The 23229-nt window shown below is 47.4% G+C and overlaps 1 protein-coding gene across 1 annotated transcript in view; it reads right to left on the reverse strand.

Annotated features, from left to right (window-relative positions):
- ZBTB47 (zinc finger and BTB domain containing 47) overlaps positions 1-23229 on the reverse strand; it is a 49457-nt gene that overhangs the window by 9514 nt on the left and 16714 nt on the right. Inside the window, exon 3 of the mRNA XM_073629483.1 lies at positions 437-584. Coding sequence (XP_073485584.1) covers positions 437-584 — 148 coding nt within the window. The remainder of the gene's footprint in view (positions 1-436; positions 585-23229) is intronic.

Genomic DNA, 23229 nt, shown 5'->3' on the forward strand with positions numbered 1-23229 from the left:
TTCAGGTTTATAAAATCACCCCAGAGCCACTCTGCAAGCATGTGTAATTCATGTGGTTACGGTGCGGTGTTGCCGGCTTGCATTGGTTAACTCAGGCAACATATTAGCAGCAAATTTGCAACACAATTGTAGGAAAGCATATGCAACAAAATGAGAAAAATGAGAAGCACGTAGAACATTTCCCCAAACCCTCTGTAGAAAGACTTGAATGACAAGAATGGAGAGGCCAGTAGGGGAAACCCAAATTTATTGCGACAGTTTATTATCTCAACAGAATCCAATCTCGTTATTGCCATCAGCTGAATACAGCAACCTGATTGGCTGCTTAAAATTGCTGTGCTTTGTGCTTCTAAACAAACAAAGGTCCAGGCACACAGCCATTTGTTGGTGCCTCTGCGCTTCTGCAGGTTATGTAAATGATCATGGCGATACTCACCTACAAGGTGCTTGCGGACATGCGCCATCGTGTAGAACTTCTTTTCACAGATGTCACAGGAGAACTTCTTCTCTGCGTAACCGTGTACAATCTTATTGTGTTCATGCAAGGACCAGAGCTTCTTAAATGTCTTCCCGCATGTTAAACACTACAAAAAAAATAAAAATTAAAAAAAAAGCAACATTATGAACAGACCAGCAGTATTCTATTATGTATCATTAACCAAAACAAGTCAGCAGTTTAGTCAACATAAAGCAAGGGAGAGAGAATGTACTACAGTGTAACGCACAGTAGCCCAGCGCAGGGGACTGTAATGGGGTCTAGCAGCCCCCTGATGGACCCCATTAAATCCCCCTAAGTGTCAAATATTTTGAATATCTTCTAAATTTTAATGTTTATTCTCCAATGTTATTCAAACAAGCTCAGAACAACAAAAATAATTTTACTCATGTAAACCAAAGCACAAAATAATTAAAATCTTTTGTCTTACAGACCTCTTAGAAATCAACATAAAGACCCCCCTTATACATTTTCTTATTAAACTGCTTCACAGATTTCTGACCATTACACCACCGAGTCATTTCATTTAAAATTATCACTCATCTAGGCATATGCAAGAAGCTAAATATTAAAATACAGGTGAGCAAAATCCCATTGCCTCGATTTATTCATTTTGAATGTAATGTGTGTGGCCAATCTATCTCAGATTTACCAACAGCAGCAATATAGGCTAATCAAATGGGCCTGTCTAAACCACCCATTCAATTTATATCCAAATCAGGAAAACTTTCACACTACTTGGCTGTTGGTACAATCGGATAGTAATGTATGTGGCCTTCAAAAGCCTTCAGATTGAGAGTCAGGGGTCATCTGAAGTCAGAACTCCCGCTCCAGTGTACGGCCAGATCTCACAAATGGTTTCCTAGCTCCTGAGTATTTATAGAAGTGCCAAATACAAAATCTGCAAAGAGAAGTCCACATTCACACTTGCAAATTGGCCTGACACCAATTATATGCAGGAAACCACAGCAGGGGTTCCCAGAAATTAGTTGTGGGAGGCAACCCTATTGAAATCAATAGGAGACTGCCAGCTCATGCAGCTTATTTTGGGCCACTTGCATGTAATTGGTCATGCAGTGATCACCTGGGAGTGATCAACCCTGGACACAGACAGTACTGTCTGCATCCAGGGATGATCACTCCCAGTTGATCGCACTATGAGTGATTACATGCGAGCAGCTGGGATTAGCTGTGGATAATCGTCAGCCTCCTACTGCTTTCAATGAGGCTGCCTCCTGCAGCTACTCACCACCAGGAATCCCCCTCTGGGGTTCTCCATTGTAATCAGTGAGGGAACATTCACAAAGAGAATTCAAATATTTTATATGGTTTTGTACATTGAAATGCTGGAGAAGATTGTGTAGGGTCAGGGAGTGGGGGTGGCAGCAACTGTAGACCACTTACCCATCTGTTAACCTGCACCAAAAAATTGCATCACAGAACAAGAGCATTAAAGGTAGTCTTAAATGATCAGATAAAAAAAAAAAAAAAAAGGTATATGCCTAAACTAGCCACAAACACACCATTCACTCATCCGTTATGGACAAATGAACAAAAGGAGAACAAATACACAATTTGAGGTCATCATCTGCTGCTGCAGGACGGGATCGGATTCACCTCTGGTAATGCTGCTCCACATTCAGTTCAGGCTTCTTGCTGTTTTTTTTATGGCCGCTTCATTGTTGGAATAAACTGTTTTATTTGACTTCTGGCTACTTATGTTACAGGGCTCTGGAATTCCAATCATCACCATCATTAGCCCCACACATATGGCCCATGCATTATAGCATGAGAGCCTGCCAGTGGTTTGGTTGTGTACAAATTTCTTTCCCCACCATCCCTGGGGACACTTTGTGGCTGCCCTGCTTTTTTTTGTGCCCATTACTAACTCTTTGCTTCAGCTGTCATCATGACACTATTATGATGAGGTGACCAGTCTTTCAGCGCCCAATCTGCTTGTATTGTGTAAGAGGATACTATTGCTTGCAGGCACTATTGGTGGACTCTCTCTTAAACGATGGTCACGTGGACATTTTTAACACTTCAGGCTTTCTAACCTATGGACATACAGCATATGAGGATTTTTTAGAAGTTTATTTAATGTTTGATGTAAATATGCTGGATTATGTAGTGTAAAGTACCACTTTTCTTATTTTTAGGATTCACAATAGTGTAACACATTGCACTTTAAAGGGGCCGCTACACAATTTTTTGCTTAGGTATTTAACCACTTCAGTACCGGGCACTTACACCCCCTTCCTGCTCAAGCCAATTTTCAGCGCTGTCACTCTTTGAATGAGAATTGCGCGGTCATGCAACACTGTACCCAAACTAAATTTTTATCATTTTATTCCCACAAATTGAGCTTTCTTTTGGTGGTATTTGATCACCTCTGCGGTTTTTATTTTTTGCTAAACGAATAAAAAAAAAGACTGAACATTTTGAAAAAATAAAAATAAAGTTTTTCTTTTGTTTGGTTCTGTTATAAAATTTTGTAAATAAGTTTCCTCCTTCACTAATGGGCACTGATAAGGTGGCACCAATGAGGTGGCACTGATACGCGGCACTGATAGATTGCACTGATAGGCATCACTGGTGGCACTGGCAGGCATTTTTAATTGCCATTGATTGGCATATCCCTGGTGGTCTAGGGTGGCATCCCTGGTGGTCATGGCAGCATCCTGGTGGTCCTGGGCAGGCATCCGAGGGGGCGCTGCGCTGATAATCAGCACAGACACACCCCCCCCCCCCCCGTCAGGAGAGCAGCCGATCGGCTCTCCTTTACTCGCGTCTGGAAAAGCCGATCAACGGGTCTTCCTGTTTACATCGTGAAAGAGGTTCCATCAGAGGCTCTTTATCGAGATGGGTGTGTCAGATTGACACACCGCACAACCAATCGCTGTGATGCGCCCCCCCCCCCCCCCCATGGGCCCCTATCGGCTGTTATCCTGCTGGACGTCATATGACGCCCAGTCAGGATAACTGAACCACCGCCCGGCCGTCATTCTGTTATAGGCCGGGGGAAGTGTTTAAAGAGTAACTCCACTTTTGTTGTAAAAAAAAAACAAACATTCCCCTCTAGGTGATCTGTGTAAATTGCAGGGATTTTAACAAACCTCATTTCAGATTCCTACCTTTTGTTATTCTGAAGAAATCCTTGTGTTTGTCTGTGTCCATGCGGTAAGTGAACTTAATGAGAGTGTTTTTTTTTTTTAAATTATCAATCAGCTGCTGCACATGAGGGGCTCCAATGAGGAAAGTGCAGATTGAGAAGGAAAGGTAATTTTTAAGAACATTCAATTACAATAGGACTGGAGTCAAATGTATATGAAATAATTTTTTTTTTTTGCTATTTTTTTTCCCGGCCCCACAAAAGTGGCATTACCCTTTAAGCGCAAAGGCTTGTCACTGGTTCCCTAAATCATGCCTGTGGTGAGTGAGCGAGTTCCCTCCTGTGCTCACAATGCAGCAGGGCAGCTGCTCTTCACCAGACCCAGAAGCTGGCGACAATCAGTCTTGTAGTGATGCCCAAATGATTTCCAGCTACTAGATCAGGAGTTTCCAAATTTTATAAACAAAAGAGCTAGCTTACTGTCCTTCAGACTTTAGGGGGACCAGTGGGAGTAGAAAATGTCCCATCATTGGGAGGCAAAGGGACCCGTCATTGGCGTCAGTGGGAGGCATAGGGACCCCCATCATGACGCTGGATCAAGACACTCAGGCAGTGCAGTAGCATATGGAATAAAAGATGGCAAAGATAGTGCTCTCCGTATAACTAATTTATTTAAAAGGATAAAAGAAAACACTCACAGATCTAACACTATACCAGTGCGAGTAAGCCAGCTAGAGCGATGCAATGTAAACACAGAACACGAGGATGCGTGATGGCCGCGGGTGACGTCACGACGTACCCTTGTTCTGGATGCGTTGCGTCCCAGTGGGCGGGGACTTCTTCAGCAGAAGAAGCCCACTGGGACACAACGTGTCCAGAACGAGGGCACGTCGTGACTCCACCCGCGGCCATCGCGCATCCTCGTGTACTGTGTTTACATTGCATCGCTCTAGCCGGCTTACTCGCACTGGTATAGTGCTAGATCTGTGAGTGTTTTCTTTTATCCTTTTAAATAAATTGTTTATACGGAGAGCACTATCTTTGCCATCTTTTATTGCATATGCTACTGCACTGCCTGAGTGTCTTGATCCAGCGTCATGATGGAAGTCTCTGTATGCTGAACCGCTGTGCCTCATGTCCATATGACCCTCTGTAATTAAAGGGTCCATATTATCAGGTGAGAGGCCACTCTGAACATTGGTGGTGGGCACATCGATTTATCACCCTCTCTCAGCATGCTGTTTGATTTGACACGAGTGTTTGGAATCATTGGATGATCCCTGGATTTTTCCTTGCCTTCATGAACTTTTAGATATGTGTTTATCACTGTGTCCTGTGTGTTTTGACACTTTATAGACAATTTTTCACATCATATAGTATTCTGTATGTTTGCTCTCTTAATGTTATTCACTTGTCTTCTATTAGCGCTGCACCATCTGTTTACATTATTGTTTTAGGGATTTGATTATTGACCCTGGTGTTCAGCTGCTGAGCAATATTATACATTATCGTGCTGATTTATCTTTTTTACATTTAGGCATAGAGAGCCGTCACTGGCGTCACTGGGAGGCCTAGGGACCCGTCGCTGGCGTCACTGGGAGGCCTAGGGACCCGTCACTGGGAGGCCTAGGGACCCGTCACTGGGAGACCTAGGGACCCGTCACTGGGAGACCTAGGGACCCGTCACTGGGAGACCTAGGGACCCGTCACTGGGAGACCTAGGGACCCGTCACTGGGAGGCCATGGGGACCCGTCCCTGGCGTCACTGGGAGGCCATGGGGACCCGTCCCTGGCGTCACTGGGAGGCCATGGGGACCCGTCCCTGGCGTCAGTGGGAGGCCATGGGGACCCGTCCCTGGCGTCAGTGGGAGGCCATGGGGACCCGTCCCTGGCGTCAGTGGGAGGCCATGGGGACCCGTCCCTGGCGTCAGTGGGAGGCCATGGGGACCCGTCCCTGGCGTCAGTGGGAGGCCATGGGGACCCGTCCCTGGCGTCAGTGGGAGGCCATGGGGACCCGTCCCTGGCGTCAGTGGGAGGCCATGGGGACCCGTCCCTGGCGTCAGTGGGAGGCCATGGGGAACCGTCCCTGGCGTCAGTGGGAGGCCATGGGGACCCGTCCCTGGCGTCAGTGGGAGGCCATGGGGAACCGTCCCTGGCGTCAGTGGGAGGCCTGGGGACCCGTCACTGGCGTCAGTGGGAGGTCATGGGGACCCGTCACTGGCGTCAGTGGGAGGCCATGGGGACCCGTCACTGGCGTCAGCGGGAGGCCATGGGGACCCGTCACTGGCGTCAGTGGGAGGCCATGGGGACCCGTCACTGGCGTCAGCGGGAGGCACAGGGACCCATCATTGGCGTCAGTGGGAGGCACAGGGACCCATCATTGGCGTCAGTGGGAGGCACAGGGACCCATCATTGGCGTCAGTGGGAGGAATAGGGACCCATCATTGGTGTCAGTGGGAGGAATACTGCAACACTGTCACAACTCCACTTTTGTTGAGAAAAAAAAAAAAACATTCCCCTCTGAGTGATCCATGTACATTGCAAGGATTATAACAACCTTTGTTGAAGATTCCTACCTTTTGTTATTCAGAAGAAATCCCTGTGTGTTGGTCTGTGCCTCTGTACTGAGTGGGTCTAATGGGAGTGGTTTTATAATGAACTGTCAGGTGTGAAGCTGAAGGGCCCTAATGAGCAAATCTGCTGGGCCTGCATCCCTTTAGATGTGTTCCTATTGAAAGTATCTCTTAATAAATGACTTTTTTGTTGCAAGGGATGCCTGAAATCTAATTTATATCTTAGGCAGACTTCTGGGAAAATTGGTGAGCCAATCACACAAGCAGGAAATGATGTTTCTGGGGGGTGGTCAGTACACACTTTGTGTACAGAATAGCTCCATGTACCCATATTGTAAATGCATTCTCGGAAAATTACACTGACTGCAGATTGAAAAGGAAAAGGTAATTTTTAATAACATTCAATCACAATATGATTAGTGTCGCAATTCTATACACTATATTATTTTTTTCCCCACAAAAGTGGAGTTACCCTTTAAAGAAGAAATCCAAGAGTCATTGCATTGTAACAAAAGTGTTTTCTCTCAAAAAGCTTGCTCCTCTCAGCTTGACGCTGCAGGATTCTCCCGTATGTAGAGTCTGCCAATGTAGCTGCGAATGTCAGCATCTGGCAGCGAGACTTCAGGGCCGGCAAGACAAAGTAGGTCTCAAGAGGAAGCCCCGCATGTAGGGTGATCATACAGGCCTCCCCAGGGCTGTCACTCATTTTAAGGAGAAAGACATGTCTATTTCTGAAGAAGGGCAGCACCTTTCTACCTGAAATGCGTAGAGTAACAGCCAGAGTACAAGGCTGTCACTATGCATTTCAAAGGAGAAAGAATATGTCTATTCCTGAAGGGGCGTGGCTTTCCACCTGAAACGCGTAGGACAGCTGGGCGAGCCCTGGACTGTCAACCACTCATGCAGAGCTCTCACTCTGCTCAATACAAAGGAGAAAGACATGTCGTCTATTCCAGAAGAAGGGGAACCTCTTTCACCTTTAAACGTGTAGACAGCATGCATGGTGATAATACAAGCCTCTCAGGACTGTCACACATTTCCAAAGGAGAAAAAGACACGTCTATTCCTGAAGGACAGCACCTATCTGAGATGCGTAGAGTGACAGCTGGCGAACCCTATACTAATCACCCGACATTGACAGCTTCCTCCCGAGACCCAAAACTTTACTGGCCACAAGTGATCGGTGTCTCGCTGCCAAATCAGGACATCACCTTTCCTGGACATTAACAGCTACAAGTACTCTGCATACAGGAGAACAGTGGCGTCACTGGGGTTGGAGTCACACGGTGCGGTAAAACAATGTGTTACCCCCCCATCCAAACCCTCTACCCCCCCCCCCAACAGGCTCTCTTCTGTCTAGCCCCCACCCCCCCATCAGGCTCTCTCCTGTCAAGCACCCCCATCCATTCCCAATACCCCCCTCCGCCGGCAGGCTCTATCCTGTCTAGCACCCCATCAGGCTCTCTCCTGTCAAGTGCCCCATCCATTCCCCAATACCCCTCTTCCCCGGCAGGCTCTATCCTGTCCAGCCCCCCCCCCCCCCCATCAGGCTCTCTCCTGCCAAGTGCCCCATCCATTCCCCAATACCCCCCTTCCCCGGCAGGCTCTATCCTGTCCAGCCCCCCCATCAGGCTCTCTCCTGTAAAGTGCCCCATCCATACCCCAATACCCCCCCTTTCCCAGCAGGCTCTGTCCTGTCTAGCCCCCCCCCCCCCATTAGGCTCTCTCCTGTCAAGCACACCCATCCATTCCCCAATACCCACCCTCCGCCAGCAGGCTCTATCCTGTCCAGCCCCACCCCCCCTCCCCATCAGGCTCTCTCCTGTCAAGCACACCCATCCATTCCCCAATACCTCCCCTCCGCCGGCAGGCTCTGTCCTGTCTAGCCCCCCCCCCCATCAGGCTCTCTCCTGTCAAGCACACCCATCCATTCCCCAATACCTCCCCTCCGCCAGCAGGCTCTATCCTGTCTAGCCCCCCCATCAGGCTCTCTCCTGTCAAGTGCCCCATCCATTCCCCAATACCCCCCTTCCCCGGTAGGTTTTATCCAGTCCAGCCCCCCCCCCCCCCATCAGGCTCTCTCCTGTCAAGTGCCCCCATCCATTCCCCAATACCCCCCTCCGCCAGCAGGCTCTATCCTGTCTAGCCCCCCCATCAGGCTTTCTCCTGCCAAGCACCCCCCTTCCCCGGCAGGCTATCCGGTCTAGTCCCCCCCCTTCGAGTTCTCTTCTGTCAAGCGCCCCCATCCATTCACCAATACCCCCCTCAGGCTCTACCCTGTCTAGCCCCCCCCAATCAGGCTCTTCTGTCAAGCACCCCCATCCATTCCCAAATACCCCCCTCCCCCGCCAGGCTCTATCCTGTCTAGCTCCCCCTACTAAGTTCTCTGCCTGCCACAGTGCCCTGCGGCACTGAGCAGGCTAGTTTTGGGGCGGCAAGGATAGGGGGCGACACCATCACGGTCGGACAACCCTCTGGCAGGTGTCACCTGAGTGCGATCCGCACCCCCTGCACCCCTATAGCGACACCACTGCAGGAGGACCTTGCATCATAAAGCCAAGAGGAGAAAATTGTGATAGAAGAGACTTATTACAAGTTAATAAAAAAGGTAGTGAGAGTCTCAAGAGGATCCCGTATATGTGGGGCGATAATATAGGGCTGTTCGGCTGGCACGTTTCAGGGAAAAATATTCCCTTCTTCAGGAACAGACGTGCATCTCACATGGGGGTGTCCATCTCCCTGAAATGTGTAAAGTGACAGCCTGAGATCTTATACCATCAACCCGCATGTACTACTTCCTCCCAAGACCCGCTGCAGGGTTCACCTCTATGTAGAGTCCCCCAAATGTAGCCATAAATGTCCATGAATAAAAGTGATGTCAAGGTCTGGCAGCAAGACTGTGGCCAATGAGGTAAGCAGGTCTCAGGAGGAATCCACACATGCGGGATAACAACCCAGGAATCTCAGGCCATCACTCTACGCATTTCGAGGGGAAAGACATCTATTCCTGAAGGGGAAGTGTTTTTCTCCCTAAATTGTCAAAGACAAGGCCCGTGGGCCGAATCCGGGCCGCCAGGCCTTATGTGGCCCTCTCACCCAGTTTTGTAGTCGATCGTGGCGGAACTCTATTCCGCCACCTCTGGCTCCCACCCTCTGCTTCTTGCGCTCCCAGCAGGGGTCCGGTGCGTCCTGGTTCACCATTTCAGGTCCGATTTCAGCCTGAATTTGGACCTGAAAACGGACCAAAAGACGCACAAGGCTCCTGTGCAAATTCGCACCGGAGCCGCAGCGGAGATATGTGAACCGGCTCCATAAAGAGCCAGTCACAATCTCCTGCTATTGCGAACTGGATACGGGGAACCCGCCTCAAATTCGCAATGGTGTGAACCCAGCCTCCGTTTTATCTTCAATGCAGAATCTAGCTGAGAGGAGCAAGTTTTTGGTAGAACAGACTTACTACAGGGCAATCTTTCCTGGGTTTCTCTTTTTCAAAAGTTGTGACATTTGGTTCAGAAAACGGTTGTACCGATCAGGAGTCATATCAATACACGTTTTAAAAGGATAAAACAATCCCATTCTGATGAACACTTGAACCTCAGTCTGCCTTATTCACTTGACCTCCGGAAAAATTTACCCCCCTTCATGACCAGGACAATTTTTGGGATACGGCACTGCTTTACTTTGACAATTGCGCGGTCGTGCGACGCTGTACCCAAATAATATTTACGTCTTTTTACCCCACAAATAGATCTTTATTTGGTGGTATTTGATCACCTCTGCGGTTCTTATTTTTGTGCTATATACAAGAATAAATAAATAAATTAAAAAAAAAAAAAAAAAATTTCACTTTCTGCTATAAAAGATATCCAATAAAAAAAAAACTGAAAATAGATCAAATTTCTTCATAAATGTAGGCCAATATGTATTCTGCTACGTGTTTTTGGTAAAAAAAAAAATTCCCAATAAGCGTATATTGATTGGTTTGCACAAAAGTTATAGCGTCTACAGACTGCGGGATATTTTTATTTACTAGTAATGGCGGCAATTTATAGCAGGACTGCGATATTGTGGCGGACATTCTGACACTTTGCGGGAACCAGTGACACCAATACAGTGATCAGTGCTAAAAATATGCACTGTCACTGTACTAATGACACTGGCCGGCAAGGAGTTAACATCAGGGGCAATCAAAGGGTTAACTGTGTGCCTAGCTAGTGTTTTATGTGTACTGTGTGAAGTACTTTGCTAGGGGGAAGAGATGGAATTTATTCCCTGATTTGCAGGGACACAAACTCCTTCCCTTCCCCCCTGTCAGAACGGCAATCTGCCTTGTTTACATAGGCAGACCGCCATTCTGTCTCTCTGTGCTCAACGATCGGCGGGTGCCAGTGGACATCAGGTACTGTGCACCCACCAATCGGCTTGCGCTGTGTGTGATCACAGAGAAAGTGTGCCCCTACCCCCCGAAGGAGAAAGAAAGAAAGAAAGAAAGAAAGAAAGAAAGAAAGAAAGAAAGAAAGAAAGAAAGAAAGAAAGAAAGAAAGAAAGAAAGAAAGAAAGAAAGAAAGAAAGAAAGAAAGAAAGAAAGAAAGAAAGAAAGAAAGAAAGAAAGAAAGAAAGAAAGGATATGGATAGAGAAATAGAGATATGGATAGAGAGATATTTCTAGAAATATCGCTCTCTCTCATAAATGTATGTATATATATATACATACACACACATTTATGAAATATATATAGAGATATACACACACACGTGATCCTGCGCAAAGGTGCCGCCCTGTATAGGGAGGAGCTCATGTGGTTATTCTTTGATTTGTACTTCTGTATGAGATGTAGGGGAATCATTTTCTAGAGTTTAGCAGAAACTACCATCCTCTATCAACTGCACTTTTTATGAGGAGATCCGCTTTTCTTGCATACAGGTGTCCACAAAAGGATGATTAACCTTCACTTCCTGTTCTGGTGACAACTTAAAATTTTGGCTTCCATCACTTTCTGACCCAGTGACAACGGCCACCAGGACAAAAATGAGAGTAAATCTCCCCAGAGGGGACACATAATACCACAATAAAAATCTTTCCCCACTCCATCCGAAAAAACAAAAAAAAAAAACAACTTTAGATCCATTATAACGGAATAATAGTTTTATTTAACAAATCTGTATTCGCTCCAGTTTTACGACACAATATTACCCAGAGAGGTCACTGAGAGCTTTGCGGTGATTGTAGAGGGCGGGAAATGGAGCCAGAATACCAGGAGACATATGGAAACAGATGGGGCTGAGCGAACGTTTCATGGGACATTAGCTATGCCTCTACACAGAATGATCCCTGCTCAATGAGGCAGCGAGACGGGCAGCAGATTGTAACCCAAAGCGGAATGTCATTCGTACACAGAACTCGTGTCCTTGAATGAATAGCAGACGGGAGGATGGGACAGGACAAAATCCCACATTATCTCTGCGGGAAAGTACATCTAATGGCTTTGTGTACACAAGAAAAAAATATTTCCTACAGTACATTGTGAAGGGTTGGCGTAATAGACGGGGAAATGCCTTTTACTGACAAGCGACAGTTTTATGACCCGTCACAGGAGCTCCCCACACCTGTCCAGTACCGGGCTTACGCCCAGTTAGTCTGCAGCATTCAAATGATGCAAAAGTCAGGCGGTAAAATGAGCAGGAGGCTGCAACAACCAGACACTGCGGTCACACAGCATCCTACACTGAACTAGAACCTGATTGCATGCAGCCTGTTCATTCCGACATTACCATTTAGGCTCGATTCACACCTATGCATGTTGCTTTTGAGCGTTTTTGGAGGTTTTTTTTTCATGCTTGCCACGTTTTTGAGCCGCGTTTTTGCCGCGATTTGCGTTTTGCGTTTTTTTTTTTTTTCATTTTTTTTTACAGTCTTACAAAAAAAAAAAAAAAACGGCAAAAACGCACCAAAAACGCATCAAAAACGCTGCACTTGCGTTTTTGATGCTTGTCCATTGAAAACCATTACATGCAAAACGCTGCTTTTTGCATGAAAAAAAGTCCCTGACCCTTTCCAAAAACGCAGAGATACAAAAAAGCATTGATGTGAACATGTTCCATAGGAACCCATGTTAAAAAATTCCCGTGCATTTCTGCAAAATGCAAAATGCATCAAAAAACGCGCTAGTGTGAATGGGGCCTTAGGGTATTTCAGCTGAATGTTTGTGTGTTAAAAGATTGTTCTTCTGCTGAAATTTCTACTAATCCCCTGACTATCGGCTACCCCTGACCCCTTGACTCTTGCCTTGCCCGACCCTCGCCTCTCCCCGACCCCTCGACTCACGTAGGTTTGCCACCTCATCCCTTAAAAACGAGATATTACATTACACAGGTTTTGTGGCCGATTAAGGTGGTAATTAAATTCACTTAGTGCCTTAGCTGAAAAAACTTAGCCCCAGAACCTGTGTAATTTTTAAAGAGATGAGGGGGGCAACCCTAGACTCATGCCTCCTCCCGACTCTCACCTAGCTGACCCCCTTGACTGTCGCCTGGCCTACCCCCTCACCCCTCGACTGGCCTACCCGTCGCCTGGCCTACCCCTCGACTGTCGCCTGGCCTACCCCTCGACTGTCGCCTGGCCTACCCCTCGACTGTCGCCTGGCCTGCCCCCCGACTGTCGCCTGGCCTGCCCCCCGACTGTCGCCTGGCCTGCCCCCCGACTGTCGCCTGGCCTGCCCCCCGACTGTCGCCTGGCCTACCCCCTCGACCCCTCGACTGTCGCCTGGCCTACCCTAGCGACTGTCGCCTGGCCTACCCCCCACCCCTCGACTGTCATCTGGCCTACCCCTGACCGTCGCCCGGCCTACCCCCAACTGTTACCTGGCCTACCCCCGACCCCTCGACTATCGCCTGGCCTACCCCCAACCAACACCCCCCCCGACTGTCGTTTGGCCTACCCCCAGCTCTTGCCTCACCCGACCCTCGCCTCCCCGCGACTCTCTTGGCCTACCCCTGACCCCTCCTACTCCCGCCTTGCCTACCCCTGACCACTCCACTGTCGTTTGACCTACCCCCGGACTCTCGTGTTGCTTACCCTTGACTGTTGTTTGGCCTAGCCCCGACCCCTCAACTGACACCTCGCCTACCACCGACCCCCTGAAACTCTGCCTCACTTACCACCAAACCCCCACACCTAACTTTTCATTCCTGGCACATGCATGTGTGTGGCAGCAGGAAAGTGATAACATCCTCTACTATACATGCAAGGCATCATGAACATTTTTATGTAGACCAGTGCCATGCACAACAGCCATATGCAGCAAGAATATCCTTGGCCCAAAGACTGCTGCTGGTCAGGAGGACTGCATTTGCCTACACTCACCACTGCACCCGCAACCACAAACCACTACTTCACCAGCTCTTCACATCCCACTACTATGCCTGAAACCTCTCCAAGTCCTGGGTTAGGAATCGATATAAGGTGCAATTGTGCATAACCACCATACCCAGCGAGAATTACATTCAAAGTGGTCCAAGGAGCAGATGAAAGTGTTGAAGGGACATGTCCCAATTTCTGGCCCCATCACCTCACACCACCGCCTAACCCCTGGCTCCTGCTGTAGCTTACGGAGTCACTAATCTCTGGCCTCAAAGCTCACACCACCAACCTCCTTGGACTGACCACTGCAGCTGGAGTTACGGCTGAGGCTACACTCACCACTGCAACTACCTCTGCACCAGCTCATCCACCAACATGCCTGAAACCTCGCCATAACGCCACTGGTCAAGGATCTGTAAAAGCTGAGATGGTGCATTTGATGTATGGAGAGGTTTGTCACATGTGACATGGGATTAACCACAAAGCTTCCCCTAGCTCCCCCGCACCCCCCAAATAAAAAAAACAGGGTCACACAAATTGGGACATCCCATGAGAAAAAACATAAAAGCAAAAAAGAGCGCCAATTGGTCATATCAGGAATCCAAGATCCTTTCTTCATCACTTCCCTTAGTAATAGCACCTCACACACTACACACAAACACTGGTTAGGAACACATTTAACCCTTTGGTCACCTTGGATATTTAACCCCTTCCCAGACACTGTCATTAGTACAGTGACAGTGTATATTTTTAGCACTGCATTAGTATTACTGGTCTCCACAAAGTGTCAGAAAGTCAGCCGCAATATCACAGTCCCACTGTAAGTCGCTGATCACTGCCATTACTAGTACAAAAAAAAAAAAGAAAAAAAAATCCTATATATCTCTATCTATCTATCTATCTATCTATCTATCTATCTATATATATATATATATATATATATATATATATATATATATATATATATCTATATCTCTATATCTCTATCTATATCTCTATCTATCTATCTATCTATCTCTATCTATATATATATATATAATTTATTTTTATTTTTTTCTAGCCTTGAAAAGGTATGCACGCCCCTTCAAATTTTCCACATTTTCTAATGTTACAACCAAAAACAAATGTATTTTATTGGGATTTTATGTGACAGACTGACACAAAGTGGCAAACAACTGAAGTGGAATGAAAATGATAAATGGCTTTCAAATTTTTTTACTAATAAAAATCTGAAAAGTGTGTGTGGGGGGGGGGGGGGGCATTTGTATTCAGCCCCCTTTACTCTGATACCCCCTAACTAAAATCTAGTGGAACAAATTGCCTTCAGAATTCACCTAATTAGTAAATAGAGTCCACCTGTGTGTAAGCTCCGCTTATCTGCTTCCTCCCCTCCTCCGGTGCCACATTTGGCACCTTTCCAGGGGGAAGGGGGAGCGGGTACCTGTTTTTGACAGGTACCCATCCCCACTTCCAAGAGATCTCCCAGCGGCGAGGTCACTGGAAAGTTCAACCCCCCTACTCCTTGCCCCGCCGCTGGGCCATTCAGAAAGCACAGCGCGCTTCACGCATGCATAGTAGGGAACCGGTTTCCCTCACGCAATGGCGTCGGCAGCACCCGAGAGCTGATGGAAACATCGGTTGGGGTGCTGACATCGCTGGATTCCAGGACAGGCAAGTGTCCTATTATTAAAAGTCAGCAGCTGCAGTATGTGTAGCTACTGACTTTTAATTTGTTGCTGGGGGAGCGAACTCCACTTTAATCTCAGTATAAATAAAGATGTTCTGTGAAGCCCTCTGAGGTTTGTTAGAGAACCTTAGAGAACAATCAGCATCATGATGGCCAAGGAACACACCAGACAGGTCAGGGATAAAGTCGTGGAGAAGTTTAAAGCAGGGTTATGTTATAAAAAAAAATATCCCAAGTTTTGAACATCTCACGGAGCTCTGTTCAATCCATCATCGGAAAATGGAAAGAGTATGGCACAACTGCAAACCTACCAAGACATGGCCGTCCACCTAAACTGACAAGGAGAGCATTCATCAGAGAAGAGCCAAGAGGCCCATGGTAACTCTGGAGGAGCTGCAGAGATCCACAGCTCAGGTGGGAGAATCTGTCCACAGGACCACTATTAGTGGTGCTCTCCACAAATCTGACCTTTATGGAAGAGTGACAAGAAGAAAGACATTGGTGAAAGAAAGTCATAAGAAGTCCTGTTTGTAGTTTGTGAGAAGCCATGTGGAGGACACAGCAAACATGTGGAAGAAGGTGCTCTGGTCAGATGAGACCAAAATTGAACTTTTTGGCGTAAAAGCAAAATGTTATGTGTGGCGGAAAACTAACACTACACATCACCCTGAACACACCATCCCCACTGTGAAACATGGTGGTGGCAGCATCATGTTGTGGGGATGCTTTTCTTCAGCAGGGACAGGGAAGCTGGTCAGAGTTGATGGGAAGATGAATGGAGCCAAATACAGGACAATCTTAGAAGAAAACCTTAGAATGTAAACATCCCTTGTGACAGTAATAGGTGGTGACAGGTACTCTTCATGGAGGGATCGGGGGTCTAAAAGACCCCCGATCCCTCCTCTGCACTTCAAAGTATTCAGATCACCGAAAACGGCGAATACTGTGTATGTTTTTAAATTAGGCGCCATTGGCAGCCGAGTAAACGGGAAGTGACGTCATGACGTCGCTTCCGCGTTTACATTGAGAAGGCTGGAACGAAGCCGCCCACAGCTTCATTCCAGCCCGCCCACAACCGCCGGAGGCAGCCGATTGGACACCAGCCTCCCGATCCCACGGGAAGCCCGGTAAGAGCGGCCCCTCCCGCTCCTCCGGTATAACAGCCGAGCGGCTTTTAGCCGCATCGGTTGTTATATACGGATAGCCGATCGCCCGCTCGAAACAACGGTACCGGGATGATGCCCGCAAAGCCGAGTACGCATATCTGCGTACGGTCCGCGGGAAGAGGTTAAACAAGTACATAGGAGGGAGTGGACAGAATCACTCAGCTGTCAAGCCCCGTTCACATCTCTGCATAGCGGGAACTCGCATTCCAAAGTTTGGTTTTTTTTAGCGGGGTTTTGGAGCATTTTCACTAATCACACACAGGACAGTCCATCCACCTGATTGGGCCGCCCGACACACAGCAATCGCCCCAAAGAAACTTCAGAACTTTTTTTTTTTTTTTTTAAAGCGGAGCTTGTTGCGTTTTTTACTGTGATTTTTGGTGCAGCGCATTTCTGAAATGCAAGGAAATGCACAGATGTGACTGGAGCCTCATTGTTCTTGTGTTATCGCACCAATTTCACTTTCACTTTCAGGCCCCATTCACATCTAGCATAGTGAGGAGCGAACGTTTTGTGGCGCGTTTTTTTCCTGTGACGCGCATAGGGCAGCCTGCTGATTTCAATGGGCTGCACTACATGTGGTTAATGGGACATTTTGGCGTTTTTGTGGGGTTGCGTGTTTTTTCTTTTACTGTGCGTTTTGCAGTATTTGCCCCTTCGTTTTTTTTTCACACGGCAAATTGCGCGTCTGCTTTTGTGGTTGGTGTCCCGTTAACAGTTAATGGCTCTGAAAGCGCAACTAGCAATTTTAGGTGTATAAAGATGGCCATACACTATACATGCTAATGAGGTCAGCTGATCAACTCCTTCCTGTGTCATAACCTATAGCCTGATCAGGAAGTAAGACATTACTAATGGATACATCTGGAAACATGGAACAAGTAAAGTAAGTGAACGTAAAATCAATGGAAAGCAACAGGTTGGCACCCCTGCGCGAGCAGTTGTAGCTGTACGTCGCCTCTTTAAGACGTTTTAACAGGCAGGCAGGCACGCATGCATGCATGCTCCCGCAGCGTGTCCCCGAAACCAACGCGCGTGCCCGATGACTGCTGGGCACTCGTGAACACACACATCCCAGGTTCTCTCAAGGGAGTAGAGACAGATCGCATGCTCCTACACCGATCGGTCTCCTCCCCTAGTCAGTGTCCCCCCCCCCAGTTAGCACACATCTAGGGAACACAGTTACACCTTGATCGCCCCCTAGTGTTAACCCCTTCACTGCCAGTGACATTTATACAGTAAATCAGGGGCTATTTTTAGCTCCGATCACTGTATAAATGTCACTGGTCCCAAAAAAGCGTCTAATGTCGCAGGCACGATAAAAAAAAAAAAAAAAAAAAAAAAAAATCGCTGATCACCACCATTACTAGTAAAAAAAATAAAATAAAAATGTCATAAATCTATCCCCTATATTGTCCCCAATGGGACACAGATGGCAAAAGAATAAACTGACAGGGGTTGTGACCCTCCACTATCATCTAAAATGTGTGTGTGGGGGGGGTTTGCCTTATAGTCTGTTTAACCACTTCAGCCCCGGAAGAATTTACCCCCCTTCCTGACCAGGCCCCATTTTTTGCAATACGTGCAACGTTGCACCCAAATAAAATTGAGCTTTCTTTTGGTGGTATTTGATAACCTTCTGCGTTTTTTTTTATTTTTTTTTTTTGCGCTATAAACAAAAAGCGACAATTTTGAAAAAAACACAATATTTTGTACTTTAATAAATTTCCCAAAATTTATAAAAATAAAATTATATTTTTTTTCCCCTCAGTTTAGGCCGTTATATATATTCTTTTACATTTTTTTTTTTGGTAAAAAAAAAAAAAAAAAAAATCGCAATAAGCGTATACTGATTGGTTTGCGCAAAAGTTATAGCGTCTACAAAATAGGAAATAGATTTATAGCATATTACTTTTTTTTTTTTTTACTAGTAATGGTGGTGATCTGAGATTTTTTTTATCGTGACTGCAACATTATGGCGGACACATCAGACAATTTTGACACATTTTTGGGACCATTGGCATTTATGCAGCGATCAGGGCGATGAAAATGCACTGATTTCTGTAAAAAGGTCACTGGCAGGGAAGGGGTCAACACTAGGGGGCGATCAAGGGGTTAAGTGCGTTCTCTGGGAGGTGATTCTAACTGAAGGGGGAGGGGACTGACTAGAGGAAGTGACAGATCGTGGTTCCTAGCCAATAGGAACACACGATCTGTCAATCCTCTCAGAACAGAACAGGGATTTGAGTGTTTACACTCACATTTCTGTGTTCTGTCCCTCGTGCTCGCGATTGCCCGTGGCCGTCATCACAACCGTCGGCCATGAGCATTGGAACCCCCGCAGTGCGAGATGACGTATAGCTACGACGGTTCGCGGGATCGTGCCGACCTGCCGCAGTAAAAGGACGGCGGCTGGTCGGCAAGCTGTTAAAGAAGTCCCACAGTGTCCTCAGTTCCCCTTCACACTGCAGTGATTTTTACACCACACAGCGCCTCTTCTGCACAGTCCCGGTGTACCTTTGGCAGGGCAGAGGCACCAATCCTGGGGTGTCCTCCCCCGGACCTCCAGCACAGCCACCAATGTCATCCTCACAGTGGGTGGGAGGAGCCAAGATCGGGACTGAGGGAGGAGCTGAGCCCGGATCGGGACGCCTGCCTTTACACGCACATGAACTTTAATGGCATCCCAGTCTTAGCCCGTAGAGTTCAATATTGAGTTGGCTCCGCCCTTTGCAGCTATAAACAGCTTTAACTCTTCTGGGAAGGCCGTCCACAAGGTTTAGGAGTGTGTCTATGGGAATGTTTGACCATTCTTCCAGAGGCACATTTGTGAGGTCAGGCGCCGATGTTGGATGAGAAGGCCTGGCTCAAAGTCTCCGCTCTAATTCATCCCAAAGGTGTTCTATTGGGTTGAGGTCAGGACTCTGTGCAGGCCAGTCAAGTTCCTCCACCCCAAACTCGCTCACACTCCTAAACCTTGTGGACAGCCTTCCCAGAAGTGTTGAAGCTGTTATAGCAGCAAAGGGTGGGCCAACTCAATATTGAACCCTACAGACCAAGACCGGGATGCCATTAAAGTTCATGTGTGTGTAAAGGCAGGTGTCCCAATACTTTTGACAATATGGGGGGTGGGGGCTGAGATTCCTGATGTGAATGGGGGAGTTTCTGATGCAACATAAGGACCCCATTTTAGATAGGGGTGTCTTGATATTTTACACACTTTTAAAAGGGTGCCGCAACTAAAAGAGGGTTGCAGTCACAATGAAGCTTTTGGCTAAGACGTTCACGATTACCATGAATGGTCCTCATGCATACACTAAGCCGAAAATTAGGCGTGTGCGTTCCTTTAAGCGCAGGTATGTCGGGTAAACGTCTGGAGCATGGCAGACAATTAAGTGTGCTCAGGCGGTTTTCTTCGTCTCGGCTGGATGTCAGGTATTTGCAGCTCATTAAAGAGGCTCCTCATTATGGATCCCGTTTCATCTTGCTGAGTAATTCTGCGAAGGATAAACCCCGCAGTCAGGGAGGCGGAATCCACCTTTTTTTTTTTTTCAGCTTTCACTATAAATCAGGTTTCCTCTGTTACCGCTCTGATACATTATTACACTTGTGGAAATGTATGCAATTCTATGCAAACTAGAGGGAGGAAAGTTCTAAATCTGGACACTATAGACGCCCTCCTTGCTGGAAGCTGGGGAGATCATGGATAAACCCCATTGTGGGGACGGGGGAGGGGGAGGCTGCGCAACATGGTAGGAGGGTACACGTAACATTTAGATGCAAGGTACCTTCAATATGGCCAAATCACCCCATGTGATGCTCAACCTTTTCATGGACACTCACTGAAGTCTAGATGCCGAAACTAGCAGTGAAAGTGTGCCATGGTTAAAGCCTATTTTAGGACAAGGTAAATCGCCCCCCCAATTAAAAAAAAAAAAAAAAATTATATATATATATATATATATATATATATACACAATTTTTTTTTTTTTTTAATTGGGGGGGGGATTTACCTTGTCCTAAAATAGGCTTTAACCATGGCACACTTTCACTGCTAGTTTCGGCATCTAGACTTCAGTGATATATATATATGAAGTGGCGGTACCCAGAATGTGCCAGTAGTTGCATAAAGTACAAGCATGATGTCTACCAGAACACGTGTCTGGGTTTAGGGCATGCATCAGAGCGAGGGCTTTACGCAGCTCGCCGGGAAATACCTGCGTACAGCACCATCTTGTAACTGCTGCCTATGGATGGCTGTACACAACAGCTATGGGTCCCAGGGAATTTTTTTTTTGGAGGTTCTGGACTTGGGGGTTGGTGTAGAGGGAAAAAGGGGTGTGAAGTTTCAATGCTACTGACCACCAATGCTGGGGGTTCCTATTGCACTCGCCGAAGCCAGGGCTGGGGGGGTTATTATTCCACTCACCGACACCAATGCTGGGGGGTTATTATTCCACCGACACCAATGCTGGGGGGTTATTATTCCACCGACACCAATGCTGGGGGGTTATTATTCCACCGACACCAAATGCTGGGGGGTTATTATTCCACCGACACCAAATGCTGGGGGGTTATTATTCCACCGACACCAATGCTGGGGGGTTATTATTCCACCGACACCAATGCTGGGGGGTTATTATTCCACCGACACCAATGCTGGGGGGTTATTATTCCACCGACATCAATGCTGGGGGGTTATTATTCCACCGACACCAATGCTGGGGGGTTAATATTCCACCGACACCAATGCTGGGGGGTTATTATTCCACCGACACCAATGCTGGGGGGTTATTATTCCACCGACACCAATGCTGGGGGGTTATTATTCCACCGACACCAATGCTGGGGGGTTATTATTCCACCGACACCAATGCTGGGGGGTTATTATTCCACCGACACCAATGCTGGGGGGTTAATATTCCACCGACACCAATGCTGGGGGGTTATTATTCCACCGACACCAATGCTGGGGGGTTATTATTCCACCGACACCAATGCTGGGGGGTTATTATTCCACCGACACCAATGCTGGGGGGTTATTATTCCACCGACACCAATGCTGGGGGGTTATTATTCCACCGACACCAATGCTGGGGGGTTATTATTCCACCGACACCAATGCTGGGGGGTTAATATTCCACCGACACCAATGCTGGGGGGTTAATATTCCACCGACACCAATGCTGGGGGGTTAATATTCCACCGACACCAATGCTGGGGGGTTATTATTCCACCGACACCAATGCTGGGGGGTTATTATTCCACCGACACCAATGCTGGGGGGTTATTATTCCACCGACACCAATGCTGGGGGGTTATTATTCCACCGACACCAATGCTGGGGGGTTATTATTCCACCGACACCAATGCTGGGGGGTTATTATTCCACCGACACCAATGCTGGGGGGTTATTATTCCACCGACACCAATGCTGGGGGGTTATTATTCCACCGACACCAATGCTGGGGGGTTAATATTCCACCGACACCAATGCTGGGGGGTTAATATTCCACCGACACCAATGCTGGGGGGTTAATATTCCACCGACACCAATGCTGGGGGGTTAATATTCCACCGACACCAATGCTGGGGGGTTATTATTCCACCGACACCAATGCTGGGGGGTTATTATTCCACCGACACCAATGCTGGGGGGTTATTATTCCACCGACACCAATGCTGGGGGGTTATTGAATGAATGAATGAATGATTTGTAAAGCGCTGCAAATGCGAACTGAATCGCCTCAAGGCGTTTATTGTACTCCAACTTCTTTAGCGTGCACTGCGATACTCTTCAACAAAATGCAGCAGGGTCAAAATTTTGAGGGGTGTTGAGGTGTGTTAAAGCCCATTCATTTTAAACAGGCTGCCTAAAAATGCATGTGAATGCACTGCTATTGTGCCCTGGAAGTGTCAGGGGCCACACCTAAGACCCTCTATCATTTTCAATTTGATCACCACTGGTCTAGAGATTTATTTACTGGGAGAATCACTACAAAATTTTGAAAGACTGTTACTGCTTTTACAGGGTCATAGATCTGTCTGGCGGTTCTCACATAGGCTACAATAAAAAGGGCCCAAGACTGCTACTTTACAAATAGCGGTCTTATTTTTGTGAGATTGGTGGGAGCAAATTCCTCTAACAGCTCTCACTGCTGATTGTACAGTCTAACCCACCTGGAATGCAAAGGTGGGGAGATTGTGCACATTATTACCTGTGTTTTCAATAAACAGTCCATGTTCAGCAACCAATATATCTATATTCAGACTGGGGAGGAAGCGGTATATGACGAAAGCACTCAAGCGGAGTGTGGGAGGTTTCGTTACGTTGGTGGCAAGCAGCGGGGTGCTTCCTGCAGTCTGAAACATCCAAACCTCCACCTGGATCCAAGGTCCGGATAGCAGGAGAGGTACAGATACCAGGCGCCATGGAAGAGAAATTCGGAAGGAGGTTGCAAGAGCTGCAGATACAGCACAGAGGACCAGTATCAGAGCAGGTCCTGCTGGAATGGTATGATTCTATCCACTGGGAACTCTGGAAGGAAGCTCTAGCCCATGAGCAGTGACACCAGGGAAAAATTCTCCCCTCCATCCAGGAAAGGTACCGGTCGCAGTATGAACAGTTGGGAGTGGAGGAATCCAGCCTCCTACCCCAGTGGTTAGCCGAAGCGGATGATGTGGAGTCCCCAGCAGAAGGGCTGGCAACAGGGCAGAGTGTTACCAACCTTTGCCCAGCACCGGCAACAACAGTGGAGTTCCAGGGAGCCTGGGCAGTTGGCTCAGATACCCAACAGCATAACGGAGTGAACCCAGCCAACCTGTCTTCTCACCA

The sequence above is a fragment of the Aquarana catesbeiana genome, linkage group LG05, assembly GCF_042186555.1.
Source record: "Aquarana catesbeiana isolate 2022-GZ linkage group LG05, ASM4218655v1, whole genome shotgun sequence".
NCBI lineage: Eukaryota > Metazoa > Chordata > Amphibia > Anura > Ranidae > Aquarana > Aquarana catesbeiana.